Genomic DNA, 25298 nt, shown 5'->3' on the forward strand with positions numbered 1-25298 from the left:
AATGGCCCTCGACGACTGAAGTTTTTAAACCCTTGAATAAAATAATGGGTACAGACTAAGCCGTGAACTAAGGGACCTTTTACGTAGTGTTAATAGTTCACCTGACAATCTGTGAACAAATTCAGTAACAATCATATATATATATATATATATATGGCATATATATAGCATATTTATCTTGACTATATAGCTGGAGGTTTCAGCTCCAGAGCTGTGGTAGCCCCATTTGTTTTCTATGTCCATTTTATCCCCACTAGCTTCCATTCACATTCTTGTCTCTACCTTTTCCTGGCAACTGTGTCTGTATAATGTCCTGGCTTCAGGCTCACAGGTTCCTAAGTGTCCATTTCTCATCAGGCGTTTGCCTTTCACTGCTTTGCTTGTGTGCCATGGAAACATCCTTGCAATAGTTTTTATATATTTATTTTTTTCCCCGTGGTGAAATATGTGACACTCCCTATACTTCAATAAAATATTCTTTGACCTTTTATTTTTACAATAAAGCAAAATCTCAAGACACCTGATTTCGCTCAGTGCCATGTAAGCCTAAAGCCAAAAAGGAGTCCACAGGCTGTCTGTGTGGTGTGCTGTGGGAGAAGCTGCAAGGGCACCATGTCTGGTGTTAGCCATGTTGGACAGTGGAGGGATTTTTATTGTTTTTAAAATGTTTTTCTCCCCTTTTCTCTTTTTCACAAATCTATAACCCCACGATCAGTTCAGTAGAAATGAAGAATTTTCAGACATGCCTTGTGCTTTCAATCAAAGCCCTGTGAGTCTCAATACATTGAAGCCTTCAGCCTGTTTTAACCAACGTAAACTGCTCTCCACTTTAAAGAACACTCTTATCCTTCAAGAATAGTGCTGCACCTTTGTCTTATTTTATGTCTAAATGACAGAGCGCAGACGGGGGTGACTCAGCGTTAATACACTTCATTGCTCCCTTTGGTACCATCACCATCATTATCCTGCTCAGATTGGATATTCTGGCTTCACAGGTGTAGAAAGAGGAGCAAAGGGTGTGTGTGTGTTTGTGTGTGTTAAAGAAGAGATCTAAATTTATGTGCAGTCTGCTTCTGTTCACATTTTGGCGAACACCTGTGCATTTATATCTGTGTGTTTAATAATTTGTGCATGTAAGTGTTGTCTGGGCTTGGGCTTTTAGCTTCAATGGGAAGAGAACAGGTTTTGTTTAATGTGCATGGGTTTGTTTAAGCATTTCAAAGGCAGAGTAGAGCAGGTAGACTGAATGTCATAAATAACAGTGACGTAGACACCTTGCCATAAGAGTGGCTCTCTGAAAGCCACACATAATGTTGCATACTGCAGAGAGAGAGAGGGTCAATAGAGAGACGTAAGGAGAAAAGGGTGATGAAAAAGTAAGAGAGAAAATGCTAGATGGATGCTGAGAGACAGAGAGGACAGCTTTCCTCTTCTCCCTGTCTCTCCCAGTGTGGCCATCTGTACAGAGTGCGATTAATCATCCTGTATCCCCAGACATGGCAAGCCAATGCATTGACACTCAAAGCCTGTGTGTGTGTGCATGTGTGTGAATATCACACTCACGCATGTTTGTGTGCCTTTGTTTGGGTGTGCGCTTGAATTCTCATGCCAAGACTTCGCCTGTTTATGCATGTCTCTGCTATTTCTACAGCCATGTGTTAGCCCGTGCGTGCATGCTTGCCTGCCCGTGTGTGCATGTGCACGAGGGGAGCAGACTTAGACGTGTGCACGTGCGTTGACATTTATGACACATTCTGTTTGTTTACCGTTGTGCCGTCGGTGGTTACGGCCAGTCCCTGTGGCAGCCAGGCCTCGTTGATAGTGTTAATTAGCGACATGTCCCAAATGGAGCGCTTGACTGGAGAGTATGGAGGGAGATAGAGACAAATGGAGGTGGCGTAGGGGTGTTTGGCATGGAGGTAGAGAGAAGTCTGAGCACATAAAACTGAAGCGCTGCCTCAATTACAGTTTATTAAGATATAGGACGGAAACATTTATAGTTAATATATCTGCATCTTTTTTTTCATACAGTATCTGTTTCTGGGAGATTAAGCATGATTGTGTCTTTATGGTGTTTGGTTAATGTTAGAGGAAAAACAACACTAAGTTGAAGCATGAGATGAAGCATATTGACTCATTCAATGTTTAGCCAAAACCATGAGCTCTCCCCTATAATAGCCAGGGGTTAAATTGGACCAGAGCCCACTGGAGCTGAGCTCAGCTCCTGACATCTAAATGGCACCCTGCCGGAGCACAGCTCTGCTTAGGCATCGCAGCATTCGCAGCTCTTACATTAACCAGCTTGAAACATCCGTTTTCAGACACGATTTCACGCTGACCAAACAAATGTACAATGTAGCTCCTTATTAAATCACTGTGGCCATGAAAGAGCAGCAGGATCGATACCTGTGTCTCCACATCGAGAGAGGAGCCGTCTACTGTTGGCACACGTGGCCCAGCAGCAGTAACTCAGTTATTTAAATCTTCTGCTGTGACATTGTGATCTTACTGAATCCTTATAAACCTAAACGCTTTTCTGACTGGGTGAGCTTTTGCGAACAGATTCGGGGTCTACGGGAACAACGAAGCAGATGTGCTCTGGATGGGTTTAGCTTCTAACTAGACATTTAGTAGTTTCAATTACAGATACCAGTCTGAAATTTCACCAGTATAGTGCAGGTGAATGGGATTTGGTTTATGGCACAGTGACAGTCCACATTAGCTGTGTTCTGTTAAAGAAACACTTGGTAGAGGGGACTCAAGTTGAATTCACGCACCAGTAACTCTGAGTCACTGCAGGAAACCACAGCTGAGCCATTAAAGTAAATGTGCTATTGCAACGACACAGTTACTGGGGTGTTTGGACAGTAATGATACATAACCTGTTCTTCCTCACTAGACACTTCGGACAAACTGGGATTTCAGACTTAACGTGAGAAAATGACTGAAGCGGCTGTATCCAGAAAAGCTAGATTCCAATTACTTTTGATTATCATCCCTGATAATTAAAGAAAAAGGGTCACCATGGCAGTAAAATGGTTTCATTAACATATACTGAAGAACACAGAGGAAAAGTCAAATCAAGAGAAAATGAGCTGTGATAGAGAATTAAAGGAATGTGGAAAGGAGGGGATAGAATTTAAATGGCTACAGGATCCTGAATAAAAATAAAGGTTATATTTAAAACAGGGATATGAAAGCCATATACAAAAAAATCAAATGAAGCAGAAAAGTATGTTTATTTCAAAGCACTTGTGAAGGAGTGAGAGAGTAAGCAAAGAAGAAAGAAAGTGAGAAAGTGAGAGAGGAGGAGATATTTTAGGGGTGAAAAGTTTGTTCAAATGTCATAAAGACTCCACCGGGAAAGAAAAAGACAAGAGGATGAAACAAGGCAGCAAGGGCAGACTCAGAGGAAAATCACAAAGGTTGTAAAATGCTTTCCAGCAGCAAAATAGATCAGGTCGCTGGAGTTAGAGCATTAGCAGAGGAAGCAGGCGAAGAGCACCAACAAGGACAGAATGGCTCCCATCGCCTCAGCTATGGACTGGGATATCAAACGAAAAAGAGGGGAGGGAGCAACTTGAAAATAGATGATGAAGGAGGGAAAATGGGTTGGAGTGGAGAAAGCAGAAAATGAGGACAACTGAGTGATCTTGGAGTAACACCCAGAGTAATAAAGTGACAGAAGAGACTGGAGAATTGGGCCAGAGATTGGTGCTTTTTGGGCAAAGCTGCAGTGCTTGAGCATCTTTTAGAGAAGGCTGATTATAAGCTTTGCCTAAGATTATAGCCTTTACAAGTAAACTTTAGGACAGTTAACCCTTAATACAGACAATAAAAATGTCATGTTTTGTTTTGGTAGAGTCACAAAGCGACACTGACCAAGGGAGTGATTGAGATGAGTGGAAATGGATGATGGGAATAGATAGATTATGGGCATAGCGTGGAGTTTGACAGAGATGGCATAATGAAGGATGGGAGTGCTAATGATGTCAGAGCAGACACGTGGCGGAACTGTGACATCATCTTCACCCACTGGGAAGGGGGGCTATGGAAATAAGGACGCTCAGGAGCTTCGGGGAGGGACTGGAAGCCAGACTGGATGTGTTTGTCATAATGTGAGGCTAATGCACGTCTCAACAAGCAGCCATTTTCCCCTGTTGGCACAAAGAAATGCAGGTTGGGCTGAAGATAGGGAGAACGATGTGCAGATATTTTAAAGGGATCCGGGGCTTGTTTATGCTGGTGCCCCACATAATAGAACTAATATGTTTTAATCAGTCTGAGCCCTGCGGTGTCTGAGAATACATTTACTCAGTTTAGGTCTCAGTATAAGAAGAATGCTAATATATTATAAAGATCCCAAGCCTTAGGGTGTTAGGATCAGATTGACTCAATTTGGGTCTAAGCTTAATCCACAAATATTTTAAAGCAGACACCAGACATTTTAACAAATGTATTATTAATCAGTAGATATGTCACATTGCAAGAATGTTGCAGTATTATCACCTGTACATATAAAGTCACGTCCACCACAATCTTCTTCAAGTTCTGTGTGTTTGGGGTTTAACTTCAATTTTCAATTGAATTTCAGCATCAGAACCTGGTTTCTGAAACCTCAGTGTAGTGCACACTGCTATGGCTCATTAACATACTGTCACTGGACACTTGTGATTTCTTTGCAGTTGTTCTTTTTGGTCAGTGAGTCTACACTGAACTTTCTCTGCATCTGACCCATATCAGGAGCTTTCACTGACTACATTAACTCAATTCATGTCATAGTACTAGTATATTTTTAATTAGCCCGGACCCAGGGGTTTAGATGTGTACTAGTTTTAGATCCCCACATGACAGCCTGGCCCCCATGTAAGAGTCAACATTTGCCTAGATGTAAGATCTGTAGCATAATTTGAAGAGGTGTGCTCCCAGTCTGTCAGAGACTCACTGTGCTTAGTTTGGGTCCCCACATAACATGAGTATAATGTTTTAATGAGTGTGGGCTCCAGGGTGAGAGAGAGACTATTTACTCTGTTTGGCCAGTCAGTTGATATAAAAGATGCTTTTAAAATATAAGCGCTGGCAGGGACTGCAAGCTAAAAACAACCGATTAAGAATTTCAAAGCAACACTCATGGCAACAACTGCTACATTTGTCATTGCAGAAGATGGAGAGGGAGGGAGGGAGGGATGAATAATGGATAGCATACAGGGAGGTGGGGGTAATGAGGACAACTCTGTTGGATGGGATTAAAATCCACAAATGATTTGGCAGTGACAACCTCATTGGCTGACAAAGAAATAGAGCAGGGGGGAATTAGAAAAACGAAGAGATGGAGGACAAGGTCAAAAATGAAAAGTGTAGTGGATGAGAGGTGATACCGATAGCTCAACATGTTGCACATTGAAATTCACTTGTTACAAGACTAACATAAGAGAGACAGTAGGATAATGCAGACAATTTTTAAAATACACATCATCAAATATCTCCTTTATTTAATGATGATCACCCACACCTAGATGGGTTTTCTAGTTTTACTGTTGACCTCCATGACATGTCTGTGAAGATTCTCAGTCGTCCAGGGGAGGTTATCTAGAGGTTGAGTCATGTCTCCATGACATTATCATTGCAGTTTGAAACTTTCTCCGAAAATCACGCTAGGAGTGTTCTCTTGAACCTTGGTAATATTCATTACAATTTTGACACGTATATAATTGTTCTTTTCTTTTGGGCTGCTCCCTTCAGGGGTCTCCACAGCGAATCATGCCTCCATTTAACTCTATCCTCTGTATCCTCCTCACCCACACCAACTGTCCTCATGTCCTCCTTCACTACATCCAAGAACCTCCTCTTTGGTCTTGCCTCGTTCCTGGCAGCTCTAACCTCAGCATCCTTTTACCAATGTATTCACTGTCCCTCCTCTGAACATGTCCAGACCATCTCAATCTGGCTTCCCTGGCTTTTTCTCCAAAACATCTAACATGAGCTGTCCCTCTGATGTCCTCATTCCTGATCCTATCCATCCTCGTCACTCCCAGAGAGAACCTCAACATCTTCAGCTCTGCTACCTCCAGCTCTGCCTCCTGTCTTTTTCTCAGAGCCACTGTCTCTAAACCAGACAACATTGCTGGTCTCACCACTGTCTTGTCCACCTTTCTTTTCATTCTTGCTGACACTCTTTTGTCACACATCACACCTGACACCTGTTCCAACCTGCTTTCACACGTCTCTTCACTTCTGTTGACTGTTGACCCTAGGTACTTAAAATCCTCTACTCCCTGTAACCTTCTAACGTTCTACTTGAGTCCCTCTCATTTACACACATGTACTCTGTTTTACTGCAGATGACCTTCATTCCTCTCCTTTCCAGAGCAAACCTCCACCTGTCTAGATTTTCCTCCACCTGCTCCCTGCTCTCACTACAGATAACAATGTCATCTGCAAACATCATGGTCCACGGAGACACCTGTCTAACCTCATCTGTCAGCCTGTCCATCCACACAGCTAACAAGAAGGGGCTCAAAGCCGATCCTTGGTGCAGTCCCACCTTCACCTTGAACTCCTCTGTCACCCCTACAGCACACCTCACAACAGCTCTCATACGTGTCCTGCACCACTCGAACATACTTCTCTGCCACTCCAGACTTCCTCATACAAAACCACAGCTCCTCTCTCGGCACCCTCCACTCTTATGTCACCCTATGCTCCTCCCTTTTCTGGAAAAATGTGTTCACTACAGCCATTTCCATTGTTTTTGCAAAGCCTGCCACCATCTGTCCTTCTGCATTCCTGTCCTGCATACCAAACTTACCCATCACTTCCTCATCACCTGTTTCCCTCACCAACATGTCTGTTGAAGTCTGCCCCAGTCACCACTCTCTCACCACTAGGGATACCCTGAATCACCCCATCCATCTCCCTCCAGAATTTCTCCTTCTCTTCTAACTCACATCCTACCTGTGGGGCAAAACTACTGACAACATTCAACATCACACCTTCAACTTCCAGCTTCAGACTCATCACCCTATCTGACAATCTCTTCACCTCCAGAACATTCCTAGCAAAATCCTCCTTCAGGATAACTCCTACTCCATTCCTCTTTCCATCCACACCATGATAAAACAGCTTGAACCCTGCTCCTGATCTATAGGCCTTGCTACCTTTCCACCTGGTCTCCTGAACACACAAGATATCCACCTTTCTTCTCTCCATCATATCAGCCAACTCTCTAGTTTTCCCTGACAAGGTCCCTACATTCAAAGTCCCTACTCTAAGTCCTACACTTTTGTCCCTCCTCTTCTCTCTTTGCCCACGAACATGCCTTCCTCCTCTCCTTCTTCGTCATCCACTTTAGTCAAAACAAAGATATGTTTTGCAAAATCCAGTGAATGCCTGCAGTAAAGTGAGTGACTATAAAGCAAATTACAGTACAAAGACTGTCACCATGGTGGTTTGGTTGATGTACCCGATGAAAAACATAGGTGGTATAACCATGTACATACAGTATGCATGTGACTGAGTCAGAGGAACAGAATGAGACACACTGAAGTGGAAACAGAAGAAAATAGTACTGTTTTCTTGCAGACGTGCAGAGGATTCAGATGTGTGCAATGCGCATGGTACATTGCTGCAGTGGTAGATCAAGGCTTCAGCATAATGATCAAAGTGCTTCTGTCATTGTTAGAAAACACACACTCCATGCGCAAGGACATACCTACACAGACGGGGCTGTTTATGTTGCTGCACACACACACAAATATCCAAGGCTTTTGCTCACACAGACACACACTTCCATCACATCATCCTTTACCAGTTTTCTATTATCTATCAAAGGCTAATTCATTAGTTTCAGTGATAAAAATATAGCTCATTAATTCGCCGCTTATTGTAGTGTGTGTGTATTTATGAGAGCAGAGGAGGCAGACTGTGGGGTCATAAGCAAAATTAGACAGATTGAAAATTAATTTTGGACTCTGCGTATGCATGCATAAAATGGTGTGCATATTTATGTATGGGTGCATGTGTAATATCATCCAATTTCAAGTGGGTATGCTGCTTTGGCAATTTAGTTTAAAAGAGGACAAATATGCAAAAAAGGTTTGCGATGGTTAGAGAGAGGGTGTTTAATCCTAATTTTAGAATGGAACATGGAAATGTTGTTTACCGTGTGTGTTGTCAGGACAGATTGTTAATCGTGTCTAAAAGAGAAATTAATATGTTCAGTAAGAACAAGATAGCAGTTAAGGATGAGGGGAGAGAAGAGGGAGAGTTCGAGGTGAAAAGGGGGGAACGATGGAGACGCAGAAAGGGCAAGCTGCTGGTGGAATTGAGGCTAATGTCAGAGAGATGCCTGGAACTCACCAAAAGGTGGTGGATGAGTGATACAGTGGTTAGGTGAGAGGATTAAAGCAGTGCCTGAGGAGAAGGGCACAATGTCAGCAGGTCAAGGGGCAGATCAAGTTTAAAAGTGGAGAAGAAGAGACTGGGAGAGATGAATATTTAACATGCTGTATTTTCCAGACTATAAATCGCATATTTTTTAAAATTTGTATAATTTGAAATGCAACTTAGACACCAAAGTGACTTGTGTATGTTTTTTTTTTTTCTGTTTAACCAGTCTGTTATTCCTAAAAGTGACTAATATTCCAAATATTGCAACTTATATATATATATATATATAAAACATGGTAAAATGAATGTCCTGGGCCCTGCTTATATATATTATATGTTGAAGATTAATTATTTGATGCCAGGGTTTTTAAATGCTAAAACGTGGTATGAAATGTGTTTTTAATTGGGTCAGGATCTTATTACAAAATTTATACTGACAGATTTTTCTTTTTTTATTCTGACCCTGCTACAAACCCCAACCTATTTTCTTCATGCATCCATCCTGCGTGTCTGCTTCTCTACTTATCAGATCAGAAAAGTAGCTCACTTTGTTTGGAAGGAGTAGCACAGGTTTGTTGCTCCCTGGTAAACACATGCAGACTTGAACGGTCGACTTTTAAAAAATTTTTTTTTTTTTTTTTAATGTTTTTGTCAGCTGGCACCATTTGCCTGCCAGCCTGACTCCCAAGTTCCTTCACTCTTTCTGCACCATACCATGTAGCACAAAGCACAAATGTCAGGACATGTCAAAATTTGTCCAGGCCCCAAAAACCCCCTCAGACCCCAGAGGGTTAAACACGTGCAATTTCAGAAGTCGTCTTCTTAAAAATACATCTTAGGGCTGACATTCAGGCCCCAGATAATTCTTGATTAAGACAGGATTAAAGCAGCCTTTTTCCTGAACTTTGCGCTCTCTCTCTCTCTCTCTCTCTCTCTCTCTCTCTCTCTCTCTCTCTCTCTCTCTCTCTCTCTCTCTCTCTCTGGTTTTGTAGTTCCTCTACTCCAAGGAGTGCAGTGATTTAATGAAGGCGATGGCAAACACTTAAATGTCTTGTGCAAACATTTTTCTCCCTAAAAATCTGATTCATGTGCACAGGATGGAACCAGTTAGGATGATGCCTACTACTGTTCATTTTCATTTAGTTTCTTTTCCCCATCTTGATGTCTTTTTACCTGGCCTTTCTTTATCGTCACTCATTTATACATGTTATGTTTCCCCTCTTATAATTTTGCATTCGTTCAACACCTTGCTCTTGCATTTTCCTCATGCTCCCGTGTTATTACCATCCTTGTAGTCTCTTGGTCTCACCTGGCTTCTCTACCAACTTTTGCTGCCACTATTTGTGTCTGACTAAGCGACAATGCACTCTCTCTTTCTTTGTCAATTCCCCTTACACCTTTCTTTTCCTCTCCCCAACTTTGCTCCGTGTCTCTGTTTTGTATTGTTTAATTCCTTTGAGACCTTTGAGTCTTTGCCAGTTCAGCTTGACTTGACAGTAAAACAGCTGAACTCTGTATGTTTGTGGAAAATAGAGGAAAGGAGGAGGTTGAGAAATGATGGAGAAAAGTGATAAAATGACAGATAATGATTCGGGTTCTAAGGGAGACAGCATCATTTGAGGTGGCGGGGGTATTTGGACTGAGAAAAAGAGACAAGTGACAGAGAGTAAATTAAAAGTGTGACAGTGTAAAGGGAAAACCAAGCCAGAACACACAAAGGACATCAAATAATCAGGGTTGAGGAGTAAAGCCAGCAGTGAACCACAGTCCAGATTAAATTTGGCATGTTGTCACATGTAGTATGGTGACATCCTAGGATCTGCACTGTTGCACATTTACCACATTGTACAGCTTCTGTTTCACTGACTGCAAAAACATTTGATCACTACATACAGTCAGGCAGTTTTCTCTCGATGTTAAATAAAACTGCAATTCATCTTCATAAGTAAGCACACGAGGGAAATGTATGTGCATTGGCCTAATTTGCAGTATAATGGCAGTAACAAAAAAGCACCAGGTCTTAGAACCTTGGACTTTCCTGGTAGGTGTCCTAGATAAGACCCATAATACTGATTATCCAGATTAGCATGTAGAAAAAGCAGCAACTCTTGATTTATTTGGTCCTGTGTCATGGCCCATATATAAAACACAATGAAGCATGTGAAATACATTACACCTGAAATGGAATAACAGAAATATAGATTTATTTTGTGACTGTTTATTGCTTTTTCAGTGTTGGATTATTTACTTTTTTTTATCATGATGGATGGATTGGAGAAGATTTTTTTTAATGAAAAGTGTGAGTCATTTCATCAACAAACCAGCTGGCACACATTCATCTCATAAATATTTCTCATCTTACCAAAATGTAATGTCTCTGTTCTGTCCCCTTTGTTTGGTTTAGGGAGCAATATTCCATTTCCTTTTTCTGTTTGATGTCATTATCAGTGATCTTATTCCTGCTGCATTATTAGCTGTACCGTTTAGTGTAATCAGAGCTTGTTTTGTCTTTTGATGGGATTTCATTGTTGGCGCTACAATCTCACTCACCATGAGGCACAGACCTGTAATGAAGTTTTTTCAAAATGGGATCAGGTTTGAATATGTAGGAAGAACCAGTGATGGGTTTTCAGATACTCTGGTGAGAAATTAAATTTTCTGAACAACAAAGAGACAAATGCTGATCGAAGTGTGGTCAGAGAGGTCAATTAATTGAGTATCTTTTTCTTTTTTTTGTTTTTTTTTTGTTTGTGTCATAATAAACCGTGTGGCTGAGAAGGCTGAAAAGAATGTTGGAAAGAAGTGGAGGCTGGCAGAGACGTGGGGTGAGAATAAAGATGGTGCAATGAAGAGAGGGAAGCGAGACTAGTGGGGAAGGAGCAGTGGAGGTGTAGTGACCTACTTAGGAAGAAACGGATGCTGTGTTTGGTGTGTACTGTGCAGAGAGAGGAGGAAACGATGCAGGGGGAGCGATGGGTGTGAGTGTGTCTCTCTGTGTGTGTGGGGGGGACAAGCTGGAGAGAGAAAAATGATTGGCAGTCGCCATATTGGAGTGTCTGTTTGCTGTTGGAGGACCCTGCGGTGTTGTGCAGAAGTTGGACATGGACACCTATGCCATGCAAAACACTATCAGACAACACACACGATCAACACACACAATCAGATTCCATGTCTCTTTTCTGTATTTTGTTTTCTCCTTCACATCTGTGCGTTTGGGTCTTTATCTAATTCCACACTGTCATTCTGTCTGCTTCCTCCGACCCCCTCCCCCCGTCACCTCTTCCCTGCCTCTCTAATTATATCACGTTGATATTACTTCTGCCTGCTTGGGCGAATGACAACACGTGTAGTCCCGCAGGTCAAAACTGGCAGGTGTATGTTTCACTGACCACATGTCACTTCTGCTCTGTGTTCATTTTCCTGGATTTTCTGTGCATGTGTGAACAAAAGGATGATGCAGGGACATGGAAATAAGGAGGAGGGTAAGGTTAGATGATGTAACCCCATATGTCCCGTAAATGCTCATAATTGAAGGATTAATCTGCAGCATGTCTCATTGGTTAGGAATCTGTATCAACTGTAGTTTTTGTTGTTAGCGTCCGATTTGAGTTGTTGCTTGTTTAAAACTAAAAAAGAAAAAACATGGTTTGAGAATATTTTAGTTTTTGGGGAAAAAGCTTTAAAATTGAGCTTTCTGCCAGATTCTGTATTGGCAGTTTATAATTTAAGTAGTTAGGTCTGAGATTGATTTGCAGTCAAGCACATTGTAATTACAGAGGAACTGATGAGCTGCGTGTGTCTCCAGTTGTCACTGGTTTTAAGTTAACATAGAGAAAACCCACTGTCAGCAACATTTAACAAGCAATATGTGTTTACACTGGAAGTCTTTTTAAAATGTTGGTTATATAGCAAGTAACATTTTCGCCCATATTTTGTTTCTGATTGTTTTTTGGTCAGTTTTGGTGTTGACTAACAAACTTATTGATAAGTATTCTGGCTTTCAGGTTCAAAATCCTTTTGTTTTTTAATCTGCAAAAACTTTGATAATCAAAAGTATAGTAACTATGGGGGAAGTTGGGACTAAGCCAGTGTGAGTTAAGCATAGAAAACAACAACATGCCACTTGAATATTGATCGTGGATGCTGTACAAATCGGCTGCTAATTAACCCACTAATTGGAGCTGTGTTCAACCTGAGAAGAGGGGTTTGTGTTGCACCTCATGTAAATATTTTACATTACATTGTATATTGTGTGATTAGAGAGGCACTTGGCTGATAATCCTATTCTGAGAAGCTTGACACATGTGGTTGATGCATAAATCATGGAGGCAACAGGTGGTGCAAAGACATGAGGAAATCCAACGGTAATCAAAATCAAAAATGTTGGTGGAATCAAAGAGGAAACACTTCTGGGCTAAGGTGAGAAATTGGTGTTGCCTCAAGAAAAGTTTGGCGTCATCACAGAGAGGAAGATAGGAAGTGGTTTTGCAGCCCTGATGAAATTTGAAAGATGGTTTGAACTTTTGGGAGAGCCAGAAGGGAGAGAGAGCTGTCTAGACAAGCCAGAGCAATGGCCACAGCATCTGCCTCAGGGAAGAAGTGCCAGGTACCAGGGAAAAAAAAAAAAAAATACATTCCTTTAATATTGCACTGGCAGAGAAAAGTGAGGCACACTGCAAGAAAATCCAAATAACTTCACTTCTGACAATGTTGCTTCAGAACACATCCGATGGATTTATTCAAAACAGGAAATTGGAAATTCAGGGACAAAGCGCACACACTTGGTTGACTTCACTTGGTTGTTCACAACATGCGTTTGTTTCACATAAAAGCTTTAGCACATGATTTTTAACAAGGCTAAGAATCTACAGCAATGTTAGTGCTTCTGTGAAACTGTAATTATGCACTGTGGTGCTTTTACCTAAATTGTTTCGGCATGCTCACGGTGGCAATGCTAACATTAGAAGATAATGTTTACCATGATAACCATCTTAGTTTAGTGCATTAGTATGCTCACTTTATTTCTAATTAGCACTAAACACAAAGTACAGCTGAGGTGGATGGGACTGCCATTAGATTTTGCAGATATGAAGCAAAAGAAATGTTTCACCTGATACTGATGCAAAAGTCCCAGTTCATCTTGTGGGCAACATGAATGTCTGAAGTACATTTTGTGGCAATCTGTTAACTGGCTGCTGGTGTATTTCACTCTGAACAGGAGATTACCAGCATATTAGTACTAATCCTGCATATATATTTCAGTCTGGACCAAAGTGGTGGACAAACACACAGAGCGGCATCACCATCCATAAAGCCACGCCGCTGGCTAATAAAATGAGACCGTAAACTCAGCACAGTAACTTTGATGGAAACAGCACAGCGTGGGACGTATTTTAACAGTAAGCATCTAATTTAAACTGGCGGGCGGACTTGATTGTCTCTAGGTTGCACGTTGCATTGGAGCTGTGGATTTGTAAATGGGTGGTTTAAAAAGCAGATGGAGCTCGACGACATAATGGAGGATGAGTTAGGAAAATTATATATGCACATCACAGAAGTTCCAAAGCACTTCACAATCTGTGAGCATACTCGACAAGCTTTCGATATTTAAAGTAGGACCCTCAATTCACCTGTTTACCTGAGGTGCAGGAACATTGAGACTTTCCTCTGTTTGGGTGTTGTCAGGGTCCAGGGGATTTGTTTGTATCCATCCACCCATGCCCAGGCATCTGGTATGTTCTCAGCAAAGACATGTACCTCATCTTGAAGCCGCGTGGCACGGCTGGAGGTCTGTCCAAACGTTGACAGCTTGTGTATAGCATATGTATGTGTTTGTTTGTTTGTGTGTGTGTGTGTGCGTGTGTGCGTGTGTGCGTGTGTGTGCGCGCGCGCGCGCGCGCGTGCGTGCGTGCGTGTGCCCACCTCCAAAGCCCCAAACAGCTTGTCCTGCCGTCACAGACGTCTGCTTGCCACTGACTGTAAAGGTGGTTGTGTTTATGTCTAATACTGCATGAGAGAGAAGTGTGTGTGGGTGCGGTTGTGGGATCTGTGACGTATGTCTTCCAGAGTCTGTGTCGTCTGTTTGCATCTCTGCTTAGTGTGCATCAGCATTTAAAGTGAACTTCTTCTTGCACCTGTGCACTCACTGCTGTTTTTCCCTTTTTTAAAAATTCAAAAAAAAGAGGAGAGACAAGTGGAGTAGATGTGTTTGGGTATTAGAAGGGAATGTGTAATGAGAGAATATGTGATGGGAGGAAAAGTACCTGAAGAAATTCGAGAAGGAAAAGAGGATTCAAGTGAAGGAGGCAGCAGGGGAAGAGCTCTGCAGTGAGGAGGGAGGAACGGGGTGATGTGAGAAAAAGATGTGGAGTGGAGGGGAAATGGAAGGAGACAGAAGGAAAGGGTAGAGACGAGAGGGGAGACGAGGGGAATGTGAAGGTAGAGGAAAATTAGAGTGTTCGGAGGAGGAGTGGAGGCAAGGCGGAATGGGCAATAATTGATAGAAAGTTCAGAGCGAAAATAGGGGGAAAATGAAAAGGAGGAAAAACTAGAGAGCAGCAGAGATCTTCTATTGCTCATTAGGGTCATTATACCTCCGTCTGGAGCACACACCCGCACTGACACACATAAAGAGGATTGAAAGGAGAAGCCAATTTAGCTGGATATCAAAAAAATGAGCCTTTTGATGAAAGGCAACGAGGGACTGAAGGGAGGGCTCGTGTGTGCGGGCTTTTCTGTGTGTGTGTGTGTGTTTCCCATTTAGAGTGTCAAAGGGATTAGTACTAGGTCATAAATATTTTTTTGTTTTGCGGGACACAAACATGCGAACATATTGTAGTTTTGGCCTGTAATTGCACTGTTGGTGGTCTGAGGTTCCAAAAAAGATGACGGTTAGGGGGATACAGAGGACATAAGGAAAAATAAACACTGAAAGTCAGCAAGGAAGGTAGGCAAGAGTTGAGATGAAGTAAAAATAAAGGGATAAATAAAGCCGTGGATGCCCTGGGGACAGAGAGGGAGGAAGACGGAGACTGGGGTAGATAATGGTTTTGTAAGAAAACATAGAGCCTGCATAGAGACAGGAAATGAAGGTGAAATTGAAAGGGTAGGATGAAAATTGAAACAGGGCTGGGTGGAATGGTTTTAGTTTGGATTCAGGTACTTAAGCTACAGTACAGCTACTGTCAGGCAAGCTTTGGACTAGCTCAGGGTAGTCAGCAAAACCTGTATGCTTGGCAAAAAGTATGGTGTGGATCATCTTAAAACATCCATGGAGTTAGTACATTAAATGGATCAGTCCTTTGTTTGTAGCTTTGAGAAACGCCTGAAGCTAGAGAAGACTGGGAATGACTTTTAGTCAAAAGCAAGACCAATACATCCGAGTGTGACCACAGTGGTCGCCAGTCAGAACGGCTGAAGGTAGCTCATCAGGCGATGCTGCCCTTATATCAGAGGGGGAGATCTCAGTACTGATTTGAAAATAAAAGGTATCTGCTTTAGTGTGTGATAGTGAAGTGTGAGGTGTCGTTAATGATCCACACAGGTGTCGGTTCTCCAGTCGATGTCTCCAGATCAATGAAGTGGCTCCTTTGCTGGCAGCCAAGGGAATTCTGCAGGACACTTGTCTACTTCAGAAATAGCTGAACTCTCAACTGAGACATTATCTAGTGCACGAAAGTTCAAACTAAAATAATAATAAAGAAACAGCCATGTGTTTGTGCAGTTGGACTGTTTTCCTCCATGTATGTACAAAGGTTTCCTTCTTCAGTGGGGGTGTGGAGCATAAAGAGAGATTCTGTAACTTGAAGCCTGACATCAAGCTTTTCTTTTGACATTCATATATAAAGCTGATATGACATTGTGCAGGTTTTCAAAGTGCTTGTTTTGTTTATGGGAATGTTTTAAGTGAATGTGTGAATGTAAAAGCAGAGGTGAGAGACTGTGTATTCCTGACACACGCTCTTTACTCATTTCCGTGGCAGAATCCATTTTAGCTGCTTCCTGTGCTGCATACAAACATGTCCCCTTGTTATCCTCACAATGTAACACATTTCCCTGACTTATTTCTTTATATCTTCTCATCCATTTGAAACTACAGGATTTCATTGTGCCAGGAAAGAAGTTGGAATTAATTAAAATAACCATAGATTGTTGACTTAAAACTGAGCTTTCCCTGTTAAAGGCACAAAATATCAAATGCTAATATGAATACAAGGAACATCCATTATATTTAGCTCATATTGTCAGTACAAAAAAAGGTAAGATAATTTAACTTATCTTAAAGTCTGGTTATTTACAACACCTTTTGGACCTTCTGGCTTTGGGGCCTTAATTCAGCACATTGCTGTTAGACACATGCATCCTACTCAACTGAGATAACAAGAACACCACATTTTGAAGGACTTAAGTAATTAAATTCAGGAGATGGCCAGATTTTTTACAAGGCTGCCCATAAACTCTCAGCAAGTTCCTTGGGAGTCAACCCACTTACGCATTTAGCCATTGAAGGAAAAAGCAGCAGTGTTCTTCTGAGACAGACACTAAAACTACTGACCAAGATGTGAAGTTTGCAGCAGTTTCTGTGTCAGATGAGTGAAGGATGTTATTTTCAGTCGGATATTATTTGTTTCTCGTACGGTGTGTTTTTCTAACCCCAAAAACTTTCCTACGACGAAAAGTGAAAACTAATACTGTTCTTATGGGCTGTGAGAGGGAGGTTGTGCTGTTTGGCCTCCTCCAGATTGCATCTGGTAATACACCTCTCCCATATGAAAAAGAAAAGCACAACATCATAAAGTTTTCATGATGGAGCAACTCTGAAACATGCACCTTTGAAGCATCAGGTCTTGCTTGCCAAAAACAATTATGGGGAAGCAAACTTTCTTCTTCTTCACCTCTGTCCTCCCTGTGTTGTTGCTCCCCTCTCGCCTACAGTACATCTGCTCCCCCACCATCATTCATCCACACAGCTCGGCTTCAAACATTAACATGGCACTTATGTGCTCCTCTCATCTCTGTGTTTTTCTGTCTCTTTCCCTGTCCTTACCTCTCTGTGCCTCTGCCTTTCCGCCTGCTCCTCTCCCTCTATAATTGGTGGAGGAGCAGTTGGAGTTCAGATATTGCCTTCACTTTCTGTCAATCTGCTTCATACGCAGAGCTGGCAGGCGGTGCATGTTGTCTTGCTGTGACTTCTCTATGCATTAGCTTCAAGTGTGTGTGTGTGTGCGGTCTCTTTCAACCCCATACGTCGACAATACTCGACAACAGAGAGGCGCAATTAAACTAGGTAGCGGTAGGCCTGAGTGTTAGGTGAAATGTTAGTGAAGAGGGTGATAAATGAGGCTTGTTGGAGGAGTCTGCAGAGTGGGGATCGAAGGATAAATGGACTTAATAGTAAATGGCTCGTAGAGTATCTTGGAGAGTTTTCAGTGTTATTACAAAAACGAGCTAAATCTAAAATCTGGTCTGGGGTCCACTCAAGGAGCCTGAGGATTCAGGTCATTATGTTATCTCTACTTAAATAGGTTTAGAAAGTAACAAGGATCTTGTTCACCTCAGATCTATAATTAAGGTTGCTTTTTGTCTTCATTTCTTCTTTTTTTTTTTACAGCCTTAATCCATAAAGCAGGCTGGTATGTACTGCACCATCTTTAACATCATATTTTGTGTATCTGTAGCATACTGTTACATTTGGTGAGGCAGAGCGCCATTTGTCAACTGAATATTTAGCAATCGACCCAGGACCCATCTTACCAGGGTCAGTCAATACTCAATCGGATGTTTCGTGGTAAAATTGAGCTAGAGCGATGCGTTCTGGCACGGTGTGAGGCTAACTGTAAATTAGAACAAATACTGTATCTGATCCACAGAAGCTAATTTGAATGTGCAGACGATCTGGCTTAAGATTCATGAACGAACAAAGTCACGTAGCCCCACCACAGCGATAGTGTTTTTAGTGTGGGTGAATACTGTAAATAACCTCTCCTGTGATCTAGGTAGTAGAAATAAAAGGAATTATGAATAATGATGCAGTTTCAGGAAATCAGACCATTGGATAAATGCAGTCAATGACATTACCCTCTTCTTCTTTTGTCAGTATCAAATTCCCACCGGTGAGTGGGATATTTATCTCCATGATAAATTGTAAGACTCCTTGACAAATCCAGTGACAAATGTGTATACATTTTGTTTTTTCCAGAGGGCAACTTCTCTCCATATTGTTGGATAAAGCCTGTTTAATCACACCAGTCATGGCACTGTATCCAAAACGTGTGGATCTAACATTGCTTCTCTTTCCCCTATAGAATAAGTGTTTCATACATTTTCACACATTTTTTTCCTCCCAAATGTTCTCTTGTCTGACAACATATCAGAATGGTCAGCTGAAATAGTTTGACTTTGGCTTTTTTCACCTTCTACAACGTGTTTAATATGTTTTATGACTTGGGCCTCTGAAACCTATCCAGAAGCCATTCTACCACTCTTGAAAATACATCAGCATCAGTGGGGAAATTGACTTGTTTACCTGAATCTGTGTGTTTTTAAACATTTTTTTTAACAGCACTGGGCAGTAGGTATCTGTAAAACTCCCACGGCAGACCTGTGCACTTTCATAAAACATCTTAGAAAAACACCACCGACCACCGCTGTGGAGTTTTTGAATGATATACTTGAAGCATAGAAGGTAGTTTTATTAAGAGAGATGGTGGCAGGAAAGTGACTTGGCATATGCTGTGAGAAATGACCTGTATTGAGAGTAAAAGGTGTAAAGCGCAGTGAAAGTCACCACCTGTGCACTGTTACATGGTAATGACCTGGAAGTCGTGGCCTGAGCTAGTACAGCTAAACTGTTGTGTGTATTTACAGAACTGATTAACAGGAGCAGCAAGACTGCAAGTGTGCAGCACAACACTGGACAGGAATCTGTGCATTTATGTATCAGTAAGGCCATTTCAGTGCCTTTGTACTTAAATTATTAGTGTGTGGGACTATACAGAGACCGAGAACAGGAGGTAGGACGGACTCAGACAATGACATAGAGAAGAGTGTAAGAAGAAAGTTAGACAGCGCCCTGGGCTAAAAGAAGCTGACACCTTGACTTCAATTATTCACTTGGTACTTGGCTTTTCTTTCAGGTCTACTTGTACAGTATCTCCCTCATCTCGCTGCTATTCTCTCTGTCTACAAGATCTTTAGCAGCCCTGCTGGGGCTCGAGTCCTCGCTTAGTGTGTGAGATGAACCATCTAGGCTTGGTGGGGTGTCGCTGTGGCATCAATCATGCCCTGAGGCCAAAATTAGTTTACTTAATATTTACACGAGTACGACCTAAAAGTGCATTATCCCTCATTAGCACATAGCAGGCAAAAGTTAATATGGAAATGTTTCTACACAGGTTTAATGAGCAAAACGTCAGAAAAACTGTTTTGTTTTCAAATCAATTGTTGAAAATTCTCTTCCACAGCACATGAAGCAACATTCAGTTTGACTTGAAATGATGTATTCAGGCTTGGAAAGCACACACAAGCTAAATGTTTGGGTTTTTTTCCCCCCCGCAAAAAACAACCCTCGTCTGAGTGGTTCCAATAACTGAAGCACCACTGTGCTCGTTTTGTAGGTTCCAGTCAACTAGGTATCCCATATATATATGTTTGCACAGTGAAGTGTAACAGCAAACATCTGTCTTGCTGCATGTTTGATTAGTCTCCTGACATGAGCCGGACAGGATTGTTTGCGGTTAGGAATTTGATTTAAAACAATATTGGCTCATGTTTAAGAGCTGAAATCGTTGTGTGTGTGTGTGTGCGTGCGCACACGTCTTCCTATCAGCCTGCCTCATCACTGTCCACTGCAGTTTGGTGCATCATATTTGACTGAGCTTTATTTTACACATTTTTTTCCACAATCAAACTCAAACAATATAATAATCAACGCACACGGCTTTTCAATGTTAATTAATCTTCAGTATGTAACTTTCCAGTACTTATTGCAAACATTTTTTTTTTGATAGAAATCTAACCAGCATGCATTTCACCCTTAAAATTCACAATTTTTCTCCTTTTTTTTTTTTTTTTTTTTTTTTTTTTTTTTTAAATTATCATGGCGCAGATTTAACACTGAGATTAGAAAACGCATCTTACTCTCGCACCTGATAAAAATGCCGACTAGTAGTCATTGCAGCGATTGTCTCTAACCATCTGGCCTTGCCACAGGGACACAGACACACACTTTTTTTTTTTTTTTTTTTTTAAAAAGTACAGCTTTTTTTTTTTTTTTTTTTTTTTTTCCCCCCAACGAATCCAAATCATGAATGTGTTTGGCCAGTGCCTAATCAGGCAACACATGGACAGCGCCCAGATGTGAAACTGTATTAGGGCCTTTTGGGTTTCAAACTTCACTGAAACGTCAAGATGACAACAAAGACCATGTTTGAGCCAGTCACTGAACCGTCCCCCTTTATCACTTCATACAGTGTGATTATGCAGCATGTGTTGCTGAAGAAAAAAAAAAAAAAAGAGCCTTGATGCCAGCTTGTATGGACATAATAAGTCAAACCTATGAGCAGCATCAGATTCAATGTGAGCGATGTTTATGGTATTAATGCATAGTCACCCCCGGGGGTATGTTGCAGTTTTACGTGAAATAACTGTGTGCAAATAAACCCCAGGCAGCTGTTGGACATCCACTCTGGTCTTACATACTGTATATGCTTGGCCTGTGGTGTTATGGGTACTATTTTAAAATTATGGCCTATGTGCAGTAAAGAAAGGTTTAATAAATAGAGAGGAAATGTAAACTCTGTAGATTTTCCCAAAGCTGCCCTTTGCCTCAACACTACAGTGGAAACAAAGTGCCTGAGAGGCCCATTGCCAATACCGTTAAACCACAGTAGGTAAAATGTGGCTCATCAAAAGCTCTGAGATATTTTTTTTTTTTTTTTTTTTTTTTTTCTAATAAAATTGACTTCACATTTGTTGGCAACAACTTGAGAAAGTAGATGGCCTGAAAACAAATCAAATAACCACAAGTAAATGGTAGTGACAAGTTTACTGCTCAGTTTCAATATTTGACTTGATTTCCATTTTCCAGTTTTTGCAGGTTGGCTTTTTTTGTTTTCATATAGAGTCTCATGTTGGATGCACTTTTTTCTTTTTCACCCAGTTGTGTTTACTTCTCCCACATCCAGTGCTTCAGGAGCATTTAATTTCCGTTACCCACTTTCTGTCAGATTCAATTCTTCTATTTGAAAGAAGTCATTATTTTTACTACAGTATTTTATTATTTGGAAATTGTTGGAAAGGGCCCATCTTTTGAGATGTTACTCTGAAGAAGTCTGTATTGAACAATCTGAAATGTAGCTGTCAGTATTGACTAGGAAATTATTTTATCCTCAGAAAACCTTTTGTGTAATCACAACTGTTGAAGCTCAGCTAAACAATAAACTGCAGTCTTTTTATTTAATTGGGAGGGATTTCTGTTACTATCACATTTTAAACCTTGTCTTGAATTTCAAACCAGAAAGTGTGAGTGTGGACCTTTGAGACATCCCTCAGTGACAGTTTAAGTGCGGATGACCAGCCTGAAGCTTTCAAAATAAAAGCGGAGCTGTGGGTTCTGTGAAAATCACCCCCTGGAAATATGGGCATTAGCCTTGAAATGTCGTATCACACTGGTATTGAGGCAGCATGAGTGGGCAGAAATACTGGTGACAGCTTCCTCTGCTTCAACATCACATATATTTACAGCTTTATATACAGGCAGTCTCTTTCGAATAGCCTCCATTTTCTACCAAGAAGGATCAGAGCTCTTCCTTGGTTGGAAAAATGACACCCAGGGTGAAATGTACATTAATAGCAGTAATTTAGCTTCATCTGAAGAGGTGTACAGATGAGTCAGTTGTAACAGCAGTGTGGACTGGATGTTTTTGTTGTTAATACAGAGAATAACATGGTACAGTGTCATACATTTATTTTGGTTGCTTTAGCATTTAGTGTTTATGTAATTGTAGAATTCAAAGAGCACTTGTTAAAGAATCACACCACATGTGACCGCTCTGCACATCTACATTGTCTGGACATATTAGCAGCATATCATCAGTGTGGCAAAACATTGTTATAATTTCTCTTCCAGCCCTCAAGGGGCTCCATATGTTGTAGAGTTGAACAATCCTCTCTCTTCTCTTTCACGTCCACTCTCCTCCCTCTTTGTTCTTTTGCCAAGTGGTTTGGAACAGTCCGGCCTTTCTTTCTCTCACACATCCCGTGCTCGTTTTCTCCCTCCCATGTGTTTTATTTATTCATTCATTTATTTTTCTCTGCTTGTGTGTCCGTCTGCCATTGGCCGTGCATGTGCAGGTTAATTTACACATTATGTTTCAGGCACCTAACAGATGTGATGCGCTGCTTACTGACACTGTCCGCTTTACAAAACCATTAACAAATGCTGTGAATGATGCTGAGCCAGTTTTCTTCCCCTTACTTGTTCTACTATTTGATTCTACATCCTGTACCTTGGGAAGGATGAAAAGTTAAATCCAGGTTTGGCATTAAACCTAATACATCGATCAGACCACTGAGCAACCAGTATTTTCTTTAACTTTTGTGTATGGTGCTTCATCCCACCTTCTCTTTTGACTCTAGGTAGCTCAGACACTGTATTGCCTTTGCTAACCACTGAGATTTCTGGGCAGTGTACAGTGAGACAATAATAGCCCTAATGAAAGCACTAAATCTTCAATTGACAAATTTATGTAAGTGTATTTTCTTGCCAAAAGCATCAGAATCCACTCTAATAAAATCCTATGCAATACTGTATAGTCTTGCTCTATTTTCATACATGTCTGCCTCCTCATTACGTTTACTTGGCTATTTAAAAATAATTAGATTTGTAGATGTTTTCTTCATCTTGTTTCAGACAATAAAATATTTCTATTTCTATATATTCCTACTTAATCAGATCTTAAATATTATATTATAGAAATATTACAATGATCTGGTTAAAAACATATTCTATGATGTAAAGTCATTCACTCTTTTCTCCTCTTCCTGCCAGGTTTTCCGAAGTGGTGAAGGCATGGGCATCCGTCTGGACAGCGCCTCTGCCTTCCCGGGTGCTGTCATTTCACCCCACTATGACTCCCTGCTGGTCAAAGTCATCGCCAGCGGGAAGGACCTGCACACAGCAGCTTCCAAGATGAGCCGAGCCCTGGCTGAGTTCAGAGTGCGGGGCGTCAAGGTAGGATGCTCAGCCATGTGTGGAGTGTGTGATGGTGCTTTGCGTGGCGCTTTTTCTTGCTTTTGTATATAGATTAGTTTTCAGACAGTCAGCATAAAACTGCTTCAGGTTAGAGCTGTACAGAAAGACAGGGCTCTGTACTTTGAGAGAGGTTGTGCTAAACATCATCAGCAGGTACAAATGGTTAACAGACTGTGCGGCTAAATATTGTGCTTCATCACATCAGGTTATGATGGAATGAACAGCGTCACGCACCTTTCAAACTGGCTTATTTTCAGTTTTGAAATCACTGTTGGCATCTCGAATTAATGTGTTGATTCATACTGTTAATATTTGCAACCCTAATATGCCAAAGCAGGTCTGTGTGTGTGTGTGTGTGTAAACATAATGAAGTACTGTACCACACAATGTTACATCAGGTGGACCTGTGGCAATGTGGAAAAAATAAATGTCTAATGAAAATTGTAGTGTTAACAAAACTCAGCAGAAGGTTATGTAATCATGACATAAGTCTCTGCGAATCCAACGTCTCCTGTAACAGATGAGACATTTTATATAAATAGTTAATTGAGTTTGACTAAAACACACACACACACACACACACACACACACACACACACACACACACACACACACGCACACACAGCATCAACAATATTAACATCTTTCACAGTTATTTTCATTTCTTCTTTCTTCATTTGCATCTTTAATTTGCAACCTGCAATTAAAAATGAATAATATCTGGGTGAGCAACACCTGCAGCGAGCTCATAATAAATGTCTCTTTCCCCCCCCGTCAGGTTGAGGTGAAAGGTGTGTTTAGTTGTTAAACAAGCCATGACCAGGAACAGTGCAATGGACAGCGAAGGTCTTGGTGTCCACAAAAATCCATTATAATAGAAAATGAAGCAATTCATTACTATTAAACCATGCAAGGTGAACAAGTTATGTTGAGGGCCTCTTACTGATTTTACTGCTGTTAACTGAAAAGGCGGCTCAGTAATTTCGTATTCTAATAAACCCAACATTTTCTCAGTAGCTGGTTAAATACAGTCCAGTCTGTAAGTCTCAGTAAAGTTGAAATGAAATTTATGCCTCCTTGAAAGTCTTAACAGATTGTCAGTAAATGAGAACTGCTGCTTATTATTATTATTATTAATAATGATTATGAATAATATTATTATGAAACGTTAATGACAAGCACTTCATGTTGTGCTTCTGTTGTGTGACAGTGGAGTGTAAATGAGCTGAGTATGAATGTCAGCAGCGGTTGACTTAAATTAATTTGGAGGTGTGACTGCACGTTTATGGATCAGTAGCACTTTATTAACTTGTGTGTTTTTTGCTTTGAGTCGCTGTCATATGTCAAGATAATTGTACCTGTACATGTGTGTAGGGGATGTATATTGTTGCATTGGTATATGTTTTTCTTTGAGTATTTACTCTGCTGAGTTTCATGCAGTGTTTTCTGTCTGTCTTGAGATGACGATAAAGGCCAGGTTTAATAAATAAAGGACCTGCTGTAACATGGTGCAGCTGCTGTGTTCAGCTCAGCCATAATAGTTCCTCAGTCTGTTTTGAATTAGACATAATGAGGTGAAATTCAAAGTCAAATTGATCTTCTCACTGCTAATTTTTCCATTTAACTTGGAGTGCACTTTACAAACTGTCAGCCCAGA

At 41.1% G+C, this 25298-nt stretch overlaps 1 protein-coding gene across 3 annotated transcripts in view; it reads left to right on the forward strand.

Annotated features, from left to right (window-relative positions):
* pcxb (pyruvate carboxylase b) overlaps positions 1-25298 on the forward strand; it is a 236621-nt gene that overhangs the window by 83943 nt on the left and 127380 nt on the right. For all 3 annotated transcript variants that reach the window (XM_026327586.2, XM_026327580.1, XM_026327572.1), the window contains one exon: positions 23438-23620. In XM_026327586.2, the coding sequence (XP_026183371.1) occupies positions 23438-23620 (183 nt within the window). The remainder of the gene's footprint in view (positions 1-23437; positions 23621-25298) is intronic.

Source organism: Mastacembelus armatus, chromosome 18, assembly GCF_900324485.2.
Source record: "Mastacembelus armatus chromosome 18, fMasArm1.2, whole genome shotgun sequence".
NCBI lineage: Eukaryota > Metazoa > Chordata > Actinopteri > Synbranchiformes > Mastacembelidae > Mastacembelus > Mastacembelus armatus.